This window comes from Schistocerca gregaria, chromosome 4 (genome assembly GCF_023897955.1).
Source record: "Schistocerca gregaria isolate iqSchGreg1 chromosome 4, iqSchGreg1.2, whole genome shotgun sequence".
In the NCBI taxonomy this organism is placed as follows: domain Eukaryota; kingdom Metazoa; phylum Arthropoda; class Insecta; order Orthoptera; family Acrididae; genus Schistocerca; species Schistocerca gregaria.
Genome location: NC_064923.1, coordinates 87,236,061 through 87,248,716, shown reverse-complemented (window position 1 = coordinate 87,248,716; position 12,656 = coordinate 87,236,061). Strand labels below are relative to the sequence as shown.

Genomic DNA, 12,656 nt, shown 5'->3' with positions numbered 1-12,656 from the left:
AGGTAAATTTGAGGACTTCATGTGAAGGCTGAGGAGCTTTGTCAAATGGGATGGACAGTGATATGATAACTCCGATTCAGTAACAATGTATCATGACTAGGGTTGTGCCTGTCGGGATAAGTAAAGACTAATCTGCATGGGAAAAATTTTGTGCAAACAAAAATGGCTGTATGCATGTCTCGTACATTGTGAGTCATTTCAAAAGAGGTAGCCGCGCGGAGTAGCTGCGTGGTTAGAGGGGCCATGTCACGGACTGCGCGGCTCCTACCGCCGGAGGTTCGAGTCCTCCCTCGGGCATGGATGTGTGTGTTGTTCTTAGCATAAGTTAGTTTAAGTAGTGTGTAAGTCTAGGGAACGATGATCTCAGCAGTTTGGTCCCTTATGAATTCACACACATTTCAACTAAAGAGGTTAAGAAACAGTGCTTCTACTTACTAAATTTCATTGTTCTAGTACACAGTATTACTGAGTAGATCTGATGTACTATTTGAGTGTCCTTTTCGGCTTGGATGAGTCCTGTACACATAAGTTACAAAACTAGCTAGAAGAATGATTAGTTTTTTTGACAGTGGAATGGTGATTCTATATATATTGTAACAAAACAAGACCTACAAATTTGGAATGGCAGTAGAGGGTATCTTGAGAAGCACTATGAGGTTAGGAACTCAGGTCTGGAAACGTCGTCCAAAGATACTGCAGAACGTCGAATCAGTAGGGACAGCGCCTGTCACGAGGCTACCCGCCTGGCAACAAACATCAGTTTTGACGCTGACGTGTCGTAAGCAGACTCGACTTGAATCCTGAGCTTTCTGGGCTCGCAGCGAGGCTCTCCGAAAAAGAATCGTCGGCCTCGGATCACAGCTCGTGACGTGAGCCGCCAAGTACCTAACGCTGCCGTTAGATGACAAACTCAGCGAGCTGTTCTTTTCAAGATGTCAAAATGACTGCAACGCATTGAAGTTATTGTCGGACTTGTTACGCACACCCACAGCTTTGCATTCTGCTCAGACAGCAGGCTGTATAGATTTTATGCCTGTGAACGTATATATGGGCTTTTACCTGACAAGGGGACTAGATGGACTGGCTATGTTCGATGTTCGATTTCCTTTACGTATATTCGTTGAACATGAAAGTCTGTGCCCAGCCATGAGTTTACTAAATCAGTGCGACACAGTTTCAAAACGCAAAACATTTCAAAGGTCTTTCGCAGAATGTGTAACGTCGAACACTGGTCATGGCAGAGTCTCTGGTTTGAATTTTCTTAACAACATTCTTTTCTACTTTTATTTAAATTCTATATTTTTGTCAAGTGGAAATTACAATTCAGAAATAATGAATTATAATTTTCTACCGAAAACAATAATTGTTTTTTAATATGGGTCACATAGAATATGGAATGATTCATATTCTTCAATAATATTGCAGAAAGAATTTTCACTCTGCAGCGAAGTTCCACTGAAATGAAACTTCTTCACAGATTAAAACCAGATTATTCTATCATGTAGTTTCGTCAATAATACTGGTGCATTTCACATGCTCGTTTCTCCATGGAGTGAAGAAAGAAAAATAGTAGATATTAGCCGTAAACATAGGAGATATAGAGACAAATTCATGGTCGAGTGTTATTGATGAATGTAAGTCATTTCACATGTATATATCAAATATCAATTTGTTTCATATGACCCATAATTTAAAACAATGTTACTTTCATTACACAATTACGGTTCTGTATTTCTTTATTACAATTTCAACCTGACAAAGATACAGAATTTCAATAAAAGTAGAACAAATTACAGGTAATTCGGACCAGAAACCTTACGCACTCAGCTACAGGCATCTACGAAACAGGTGTGAAATGTTTTGCAGCGGAGTACGCGCTGATATGATATGTGAAATGCTTTGCACTTAGCAGCTGTCGGAAATCAACTCATTTTCAGAGGCAACTTGTTTGAGTTTTTCTTTCCTTGAAGAATTGTGCAGCACTGCTTTAGGAAACTGATGTCTAGGCACAGATTTTCGGATCCAATAATGTACGTAAAGAAAATCGAACATGGGCAGTTCACAAGGTCCCCCTAAAATGTCACACATACGCTGACAGGTTAAAATCCATACAACCTGCTTTCCGACCGGAGTGCCACAATGATTCAAATACGTTGCAATCATTATCACATCTCGAAGAGAACGATTGGCTGAGTGTGTCTCGGGAAATACTGATTTTTCACCGTGTGGTTTCCATCTTTTCGCCAGGGTGAAAGTAGATCAGGGGAGAAGAGGCTCTGCGTCGAAGAGAACGTTCACACAGCACTTCTCGAATGGCTCCGGGACCAACAATAGGATTTCTATCGTCAAGGGACTAATTGGTAGAAGGAGAATATTGTGACCGTTCTTTTCAGAGACTTTGCGACTATGTTGAAAAATAATGTCGTGTGTCTGTGTCACTTTGAAGTGTAGCGCAGCGTTCTATAAAGTATGGCCTGCCACAGCAATGGGTAATTTACTATATTATAAGTCGCCTCCTAGTCAAAAAATGTTAGCATTTTAGACATTTTTCCAATTAAAAGCTTATAACGGAACATTTAAGGTTTATTATAAAATTTCAGTACACAGTTTGTGATTTAGTAAACTGACGAGATGAAAATATATGGAGAAAACTGAAATCATTAAGTTTCTCAACCGGATTTCTTAACATGCTATAAACAACTGTTTAAAGAAAGAGAGGGAGAGAAAGAACGAAAAGGCTGAGATTCATGTTCATACAAAAATCAGTATTTCACTATTAATAACATTTTTTGACTAGGAGGCGACTTATAATATAGTAAATTACCCATTGCTGTGGCAGGCCATACTTTATAGAACGCTGCGCTACACTTCAAAGTGACACAGACACACGACATTTTTGGTGGGTTAATTATAACAAACTTTTGTCTGGTGGGGCCCATACCACAGATTCAGTCTATGGGTACAAAGATTGGAAATTCTTCCATGTTCTGGGCACGAGATCCTATCTTGAATTTTTTGTTCCTCATGATATCTTATACAATCCATTAAAATGTGTCAGTATCGACTGGAGCGAGGAAAGACAGCCAGTGTAAAACGCTGACTTTCCTGAACGGACCTCTGTGGGATACCAGTTCGATTTTACACAGCGTACGCGAAGGAACTTGCCCCCTTCTTGCAGCGGTGTACCGCAGGTCTCTAGAAGAGCGTAGCGTTCCAAAGGATTGGAAAAGGGCACAGATCATCCCCGTTTTCAAGAAGGAACGTCGAACAGATGTGCAGAACTATAGACCTATACCTCTAACGTCGATCAATTGTAGAATTTTGGAACACGTATTATGTCCGAGTATGATGACTTTTCTGGAGACTAGAAATCTACTCTGTAGGAATCAGCATGGGTTTCGAAAAAGACGATCGTGTGAAACCCAGCTCGCGCTATTCGTTCACAAGACTCAGAGGGCCATAGACACGGGTTCCCAGGTAGATGCCGTATTTCTTGACTTCCCATAGGCGTTCGATACAGTTCCCCAAAGTCGTTTAATGAATAAAGTAAGAGCATATGGACTATCAGACCAATTGTGTGATTGGACTGAAGAGTTCCTAGATCACAGAACGCAGCATGTCATTCTCAATGGAGAGAAGTCTTCCGAAGTAAGAGTGATTTCAGGTGTGCCGCAGGGGAGTGTCGTAGGACCATTGCTATTCACAATATACATAAATGACCTCGTGGATGATATCGGAAGTTCACTGAGGCTTTTTGTGAATGATGCTGTGGTATATCGAGAGGTTGTAACAATGGAAAATTGTACTGAAATGCAGGAGGATCTGTAGCGAATTTGCGCATGGTGCAGGGAATGGCAGTTGAATCTCAATGTAGACAAGTGTAATGTGCTGCGAATACATAGAAAGAAAGATCCCTTATCATTTAGCTACAGTATAGCAGGTCAGCAACTGAAAGCAGTTAATTCCATAAATTATCTGGGAGTACGCGTTAGGAGTGATTTAAAATGGAATGATCATATAAAGTTGATTGTCGGTAAAGCATATGCCAGACTGAGAGTCATTCGAAGAATCCTAAGGAAATGCAATCCGAAAACGAAGGAAGTAAGTTACAGTACGCTTGTTCGCCCACTGCTTGAATACTGCTCAGCAGTGTGGGATCCGTACCAGATAGGGTTGACAGAAGAGACAGAGAGGATCCAACAGAGACCAGCGCGCTTCGTTACAGGATCATTTAGTAATCGCGAAAGCGTTACGGAGATGACAGATAAACTCCAGTGGAAGACTCTGCAGGAGAGACGCTCAGTAGCTCGGTACGGGCTTTTGGTGAAGTTTCGAGAACATACCTTCACCGAGGAGTCAAGCAGTATATTGCTCCATCCTACGTATATCTCGCGAAGAGACCATGAGGATAGAATCAGAGAGATTAGAGCCCACACAGAGGCATACCGATAAACCTTCTTTCCACGAACAATACGAGACTGGAATAGAAGGGAGAACCGATAGAGGTACTCAAGGTACCCTCCGCCACACACCGTCAGGTGGCTTGCGGAGTATGGATGTAGATGTAGAGGTGTGAATCTCTAGTGTTGGAGAGGGAGGATGGGGGGGGGGGGGGGGTGAAGAGAAGGTCTTGTGAAGGCTATCTGCACGCACCTGTCGATATGGTCGAGCATCTCCTGCAGTACCTCGAGGAGGTTGGTGAACTGGTCGAGGTTGAGGCTGGGGTTGACCGTCTGCGGCAGCAGCGACGGCATCACGCGGGTCGCCATCAGGTTCACCGACAGGCCGTACTTCTTGTCGCTCAGCATCAGCCGGTAGATGTCTGCAACACAAGCATCCCTCCTCACCACGTGCTCCTCTGTTTCACACTGATCGCTGCAACCTTATACACAAATGTAAGAGCTGCAACACTGAGAAAGGATGAAGACTGTACATCTACACGAACAGTCCGTAAAATACGTAAATGTGTATCACCACCCCCCCCCCCCCTCCAGCCCTCTTTTTCCTGTTCCCGTCACATGGTGCGTAGGAACACGATTGTTGCTAGGCCTCCATGTAAGCTCGAATGTCTCTAGTATTACCTTCAAGATCTTTTTTCGAGATATATCTAGGAGAAGGTAATACAGTGGTCGACCCTTCTAGGAGCTTACACCCCTGGAAATTTTATAGTAAACCGTAACGTGATTTAGAACACCTCCACGGTAGTGATGCTACAGGAATTGGATAAGCTTATCCGTGACTCCTCCATTCTAATTAAACAAACCTGTGACGAAACAAGCGTGTGATTTTCGGATATACTCGATCTCCTCTATCACATATGGGAAGGTTCGAAACACGGTCCTTGGGCTTAACGATATTCCATTAGAACTACAGATCTCTTTGAAAGAGTCAGCCATGACAAAACTATTTCATCTGGTGCACGGTATGAGACATCAGAAGCCGGCCGGTGTGGCCGAGCGGTTCTAGGCGCTTCAATCTGGAACCGCGCGACCGTTACGGTCGCAGGTTCGAATCCTGCCTCGGGGTTGGATGTGTGTGATGTCCCTAGGTCAGTTAGGTTTAAGTAGTTCTAAGTTCTAGGGGACTGATGACCTTAGAAGTTAAGCCCCATAGTGCTCAGAGCCATTTGAACCATTTGTTGAGACAACAGAAACACCGCCAAATTTCAAGAAGGTATACGCTGTAAGAAAGAAAAGGAAAAAAAAGGTACGATGCACCTCAAAAAAATTATCCGAAAGGGACGGAAATCGGTAGACTGAAATGCATGTACAGACAAACAATGATTATAATTTCAGAAAAATCGGATGTTTTATTGAAGAGAAAAAGCGTCACAAATTTAGCATGTCAAAAACGCGTTGGTCCACCTGTGGCCAGTTACTCAGCTTGGTATTGATTGACGGAGTTGTTGAATGTCCTCCTGAGGGATATTGTGCCAGATTCTGTCCGACTAGCGCGACAGATCACCAAAGCCCCGAGCTAGTTGGAGGTTCCTGCCCATAATGCTCCAAATGTTCGCAATTGAGAGACCTGGCGATCTCACTGGCCAAGGGAGAGTGTGGGAATCTCGAAGACAAGCAGTCTCTCACCGTGTGCAGGCGGACATTATTCTGCTGAATGTAAGTTCAGGATGGCTTTCCATGAAGGGCAACCAAAGAGGAGTAGAATATTATCGATGTACCGCCGAGCTGTAACGGTGCCACGGCTGACAATCAAAGAGCTCCTGCTACGAACAAATGGCACCACAGTCAGTCACTCGTGGTTGTCGGGCCATATGGCAAGCGACAGTCAGGTTGGTGTCCCACAGTTGTCTGGGCGTCTCCAGACACGTCTTCGGCCTGGAATCTCATTGACTGCATAGAATTAGCTTCAGTGATGAGTCCCGCTTCGAACTGAGCAAAGATGCTCGGCGAAAGCGTGTCTGAAGACGTCCTTGACAGATGTGGGATACCAACATGATTGTTTGTTGAACTACACGATTCACTTGTTTTACGTTCACCTTGATTATATACCTGAAATTTTGATTAATGTCACTGACGAACAAGGTGAATACTTTCACGAAGACATCGTGACGATACAAGGGCCACTTGACTAGCACTTGAATACTACTGCTGATCACTTCACCGAGCAGCAGAACAACCAATTCACTGGAGGAAAGCGGTAATAGATACTTTATGGAAAGAGAGAAATGAAATGGTCATCAGTTGATACATGATGCTTACTAATCAAGAGGTTCACGCTGAAAAAATTAAATCAGTATTATAAAATTTCCGTTTTTTAACGAAGTCATATTGTGACAAAACTACGTGATAGAAATATCAAACTGAGGTGAGACATTGATTCAGTTCCCCTAAACGCCATAGAATTAATCTGTCATGTAACAAATAGTGATAATAATATTTTTTCGTTGCCCCGTGTAATCACACATTTTAACTGACAGGCGAACCGGTTCTTGATTTGAAGTGTAATTTTTCTGGGTGTAGCGTGTGACTAATTACGTTGATACAGTTATACCTCGTATGCTGAGCTGCTACTTCGGAAACAGTTATTGGTGTTATGTCTTTAAAAGTGATGGTCGATAATGTGGCGAATCTCCTTCGTCTACCCAAGTGATTGCCAATGTGGTCTATATCGACCTCCACGATCGATTCCACCTTCGATGAGCCCATGTCAGTGGAAGAAAAAGGGGTGCATTAGATGCACTGAGGACCAAAAATTTAGCTATTTATGAAAATATTATAAGACATAGCAACCACAGTCAACCTGCAAAGCTCTGCTACCACTTGCCATTCTCCGCGAAGCAGAAAGAGTATTTTACGCTGCCTGTGATGGGCCGGGAATCGCTTCGTCACACATCAAGCGATGTGTTAATTTTGAACACGACACAAACGGCGAGACAAGGGCGGTCCACTAGAGTGGATCCCATTTAGGCAGGTCGCAACAAAAATTCCAGTCTTCTCACAGAGTTGTAGCTCGCCCCTAAGTGTGTCACTGCTTGTCTCATCTCCTGAGAGAGGGGTGGAGCAAATCTTCATTTTCGTTCTCCTGCAGGCAACATAACGCGACATTATCAACAATTTTGCTAGTTTCACTTGATAAGTACTGTCCATAGTCCTTCTTCGAGGAGTAGAAAGCGTATCTGGCACAGCCGGTGTTGTGCCAGGAACCGCTTCGTCACACATCAAGAGATGTATTAAACTGGAACACGACGCAAACGGCACAACAGTGGCGACATACGCAAAACTGCAAGGTATCGAGGAACAATTAATTTTGTCAGCCACTGGAGAGGTTTTAAAAACTGCTCTCTGTGATATATCTATATGATTTTTCTCAGTTAGCCAATTTGTCATAGACAAACTGCCACTATGGTGACTTTTCAAGCTACCTTTAAATGTTCTTCTCACACACTTTGAAACTAAGTTTGAAGGTGTTTTGACTATGGAAATACAGTGTATTATCAGTTCATAAAGTGGTATTGAAGAAAGGCATGTCGTATTGCATGAAACTAATCGGAATAAGCACTAACGAAGAACTCAAGGTACTGTTTGGAAAGGGGTATCAGCAATTTTGGCTTCAGAGAGACATACCTGTTACTTATCGCATAGGCCTATTGGGCTGTTATAGACTACCGCAAGAATGTTTTGATAACTTTTCAGCCTTCATACCTCGTGGAAAGCGGTTTCAGCGCGGTTGCCAATCTTCTTTCACACAAATACAAAGAAACGCATTGTAAATCACTGAATCACTGACCGAAGAGATTTAATGTTAAACTAACTAAATTGACACCGAATACTTAAAATTTGCTAATGAAGTACCAGATTCATCCTTCCCTTTAAAAGCATTTATATATTAATTTTACTACATTTGCATTTTGTGTCGTTTCTTAGATAAATGCATAAAACTTAACATGTTTATTTTTGAAGTTTTTCACTCTCTACTTCTACAGTTAAACCTATCAAAGCGAGTATAACTGTATCAGTTTAAAAAAAAAAAAAAAAAAAAAAAACACGTTTCAAGTTGATGAATTTGTAGAAATACAATATATGAAAGAAAGGGAGTCTACTCTACGAGACAAAACGTTTGGGGACATCAGATACACACCACTGTGTAATTTTGTGAGTTCTGGTACTCTAACCCAAACACGTCCAGTTGATGGATTGACCGTACTTACGAAAATATTTGCAAATGCCATGAGAGACAACACTGGCGACAATCGAAACTAAATAAGGGGAAGTTTTCATCTATACAATGACAGCCAATGTCGTAAAAGAACATGTTGCGGACAGTTTATCACGGTGTTGATATTAGTAGTGTATTTTCTACCGCACTAGTGTTTTCTAAAACAGATATGTTAAAGAGTAGTTCTAAATTTGACCGGGATAATTACATGGCCCACGGAGCAATATTTACTCTGTTTCTTCTTTCCCATTTAGTTTCAGAACTGTCTCCCTGATTATCTAGCTGCTAACAAGTAAATCTAGCTGTTTAATCGGGCAGCAGCTGTTTCCTCGGCATACAATTCCATCTGGCACCAAATTCGCGTTAGTTGTGCGAGCACTTCGCAGTCCGCGTTGTGTAACTAACATCCTATAGAATGGAGATCGAAAAATAGTCTTAACGTGGAAACCAACAGCTGCCAATAAGCCGATAACTCAACAGCCGTTTGGTAAAATGTACACACGAGCCGGCCGCTAATTACGATTTACTGATAACAAATGGAGACTCACCCCTGCGCCAGGCACCAACATGGAACACGATTGTCTATTTTAATTTATTAAAAGAATTGTGAAAGAACGAAATTCGCTTCCAAAAAAGAAAATAAATAAATAAATTAGGCTTAAAATGTCTTATCAGAAGTTTCAAACGATGAAATATCGCTCATCAAATTTCTCAGAATTAAAATTTTGCTGCCAACAAAATTTAAATATCTTTTTAGTGGTGACCGCGTTCTTTTCACAGCATACACAGCATCTTGAAACCGAAACCGAGCGAGGATTCGCAGCAGCTAACGCACTAGAATTTGGGGGGAGCGTCGCTCATATCGCAATTCCATCATCGTAATTGAAGTTTTCCGAAGTTTCCCTATGTCGATTAAAATACGAGGTTGACCAGTCCATGCCCAAATCAAGGCTGTGTTTGCCTTTAGTGATCGCATTGTTGGCGCGACGTTTTGACTTGGGAAAGCGAAGTTAACCTTGATCAAACACAATTTGCCAGCTGATTTGATCATACATAATTGGTAACGTTTATACGATAACGGAACAGGTCGATGTTAGAAGTGTACCGGACTGTGCAAATTCCAACTGCCCCAGAATCTTCATTTATTTACGAATTGTCTGCTATACTACAGTAAGACGCCATTTGGAAAATCTTTGATATCCGATGGTTCTCTTGCATGTTTGAAACCCACCAAAAGAGTTATACCCCTCAGTCAAAACGAAACAACTCGGCGATGTGGTCCAGAAGATCGTGCGATCCTGACGGCAAGCGACCTAAGGAACCCCTGAACAGTTGTTGTTGTTGTTGTTGTCTTCAGTACTGAGACTGGTTTGATGCAGCTGTCCATGCTACTCTATCCTGTGCAAGCTTCTTCATCTTCCACTAACTATTGCAACCGACATCCTTCCGAATCTGCTTAGTGTATTCATCTCTTGGTCTCCCTGCAACCTTCAGAATTTGAAAGATAGTATTCCAGTCCACGTTGTCAAAAGCTTTCTGTAATTTTACAAATGTTACAAACGTAGGTTTGCCCTTCCTTAATCTAGCTTCTAAGATAAGTCGTAGGGTCAGTAAGGCCTCAAATGTTCCAATATTTCTATGGAATCCAAACTGATCTTCCCCGAGGTCGGCTTCTACCAGTTTTTCCATTCGTCTGTAAAGAACTCGTGACTTATTAAACTGATAGTTCGGTAATTTTCACATCTGTCAACACATGCTTTCTTTGGGATTGGAATTATTATATTCTTCTTGACGTCTGAGGGTATTTCGCCTGTTTCATACATCTTGCTCACCAGATGGTAGAGTTTTCTCAGGACTTGCTCTCCCAAGGCTGTCAGTAGCTCTAATGGAATGTTGTCTACTCCCGGGGCCTTGTTTCGATTCAGGTCTTTCAGTGCTCTGTCAAACTCTTCACGCAGTATTGTATCTCCCATTTTATCTTCATCTACATCCTCTTCCATTTCCATAATATTGTCCTCAAGAACATCGCCCTTGTATAGACCCTCTATATACTCCTTCCACCTTTCTACTTTCCCTTCTTTGCGTAGAACTGGGTTTCCATCTGAGCTCTTGATATTCATACAGGTGATTCTCTTTTCTCCAATGGTCTGTTTAATTTTCCTGTAGGCTGTATCTATTTTAACCCTGGTGAGACAAGCCTCTACTACCATACATTTGTCCTCTAGCCATCCCTGCTTAGCCATTTTGCACTGCCTGTCGATCACATTTTTGAGACGATTGTATTCCTTTTGCCTGCTTCATTTACTGCATTTTTATATTTTCTCCTTTCATCAATTAAATTCAATATTTCTTCTGTTACCCAAGGATTTCTACTAGCCCTCGTCTTTTTACCTACTCGATCCTCTGCTGCCTTCACTCATCCCTCAAAGCTACCCATTCTTCTTCTACTGTATTTCTTTCCCCTATTCTTGTCAATTGTTCCCTTATGCTCTCTCTGAAACTCCGTTCAACCTCTGGTTCTTTCAGTTTATCCAGGTCCCATCTCCTTAAATTCCCACCTCTTTGCAGTTTCTTCAGTTTTAATCTACAGGTGATAACCAGTAGATTGTGGTCAGAGTCCACATCTGCCCCTGGAAATGTCTTACAATTTAGAACCTGGTTCCTAAATCTCTTTCTTACTATTATATAATCTATCTGATACCTTTTAGTATCTCCACGATTCTTCCATGTATACAACATTCTTTTATGATTCTTAAATCAAGTGTTAACTATGATTAAGTTGTGCTCTGTGCAAAATTGTACCAGGCGGCTTCCTCTTTCATTTCTTAGCCCCAATCCATATTCACCTACTACGTTTCCTTCTCTCCCTTTTCCTACTCTCGAATTCCAGTCAGCCATGACTATTAAATTTTCGTCTCTCTTCGCTATCTGAATAATTTCTTTTATTTCATCATACATTTCTTCAATTTCTTCGTCATTTGCAGAGGTAGTTGGCATATAAACTTGTACTAATGTGGTAGGCGTGCGCTTCGTATCTATCTTGGCCACAATAATGCGTTCACTATGCTGTTTGTAGTAGATTACCCGCACTCCTATTTTTTTTATTTATTATCAAACCTACTCCTGCATTACCCCTATTTGATTTTGTATTTACAACCCAGAATTCACCTGACCAAAAGTCTTGTTCCTCCTGCCACCGAACTTCACTAATTCCCACTATATCTAATTTTAACCTATCCATTTCCCTTGTTTAAATTTTCTAACCTACCTGCCCGATTAAGGGATCTGACATTCCACGCTCCTATCCATAGAACGCCAGTTTTCTATCTCGTGATAACGACATCCTCTTGAGTAGTCCCCGCCCGTAGATCCGAATGGGGGACTATTTTACCTCCGGAATATTTTACCCAAGAGGACGCCATCATCATTTAACCATACAGTAAAGCTGCATGCCTTCGGGAAAAATTACGGCTGTAGTTTCCCCTTGCTTTCAGCCGTTCGCAGTACCAGGACAGCAAGGCCGTTTTGGTTAGCGTTACAGGGCCATACAGTCAATCATCCAGACTGTTGCCCCTGAAACTACTGAAAAGGCTGCTGCCCCTCCTCAGGAACCACACGTTTGTCTGGCCTCTCAACAGATACCCCTCTGTTGGGTTGCACCTAAGGTACGGCTATCTGTATCGCTGAGGCACGCAAGCCTCCCCACCAACGGCGAGGTCCATGTTTCATGGGAGGGGGGGGGGGGGGCTGAACGGTATTCTCTCATTTCTGTATTTCTGAAAGGATAAGTCTATATTGCTAATGGGAACCGAACCCAGTGACGACTGTATGATTCGTTTAGCAGTCAGTTATGGTGACGATTACATCGACAAAAGGCGTGTCAGAAACAAAGTTGATGCACATGCGTATCGAAAGATATTTTAAAATACAGTACGACTAGATTTTTAAAAGTTTAAATGTATCATAGGTTCTGCTGCTAT

At 42.0% G+C, this 12,656-nt stretch overlaps 1 protein-coding gene across 1 annotated transcript in view; it reads right to left on the bottom strand.

Annotated features, from left to right (window-relative positions):
- The window catches only part of LOC126267610 (SCY1-like protein 2), a 1,033,915-nt gene that overhangs the window by 109,027 nt on the left and 912,232 nt on the right, over window positions 1–12,656 (bottom strand). The window contains exon 13 of the mRNA XM_049972911.1: window positions 4,654–4,822. Coding sequence (XP_049828868.1) covers window positions 4,654–4,822 — 169 coding nt within the window. The remainder of the gene's footprint in view (window positions 1–4,653; window positions 4,823–12,656) is intronic.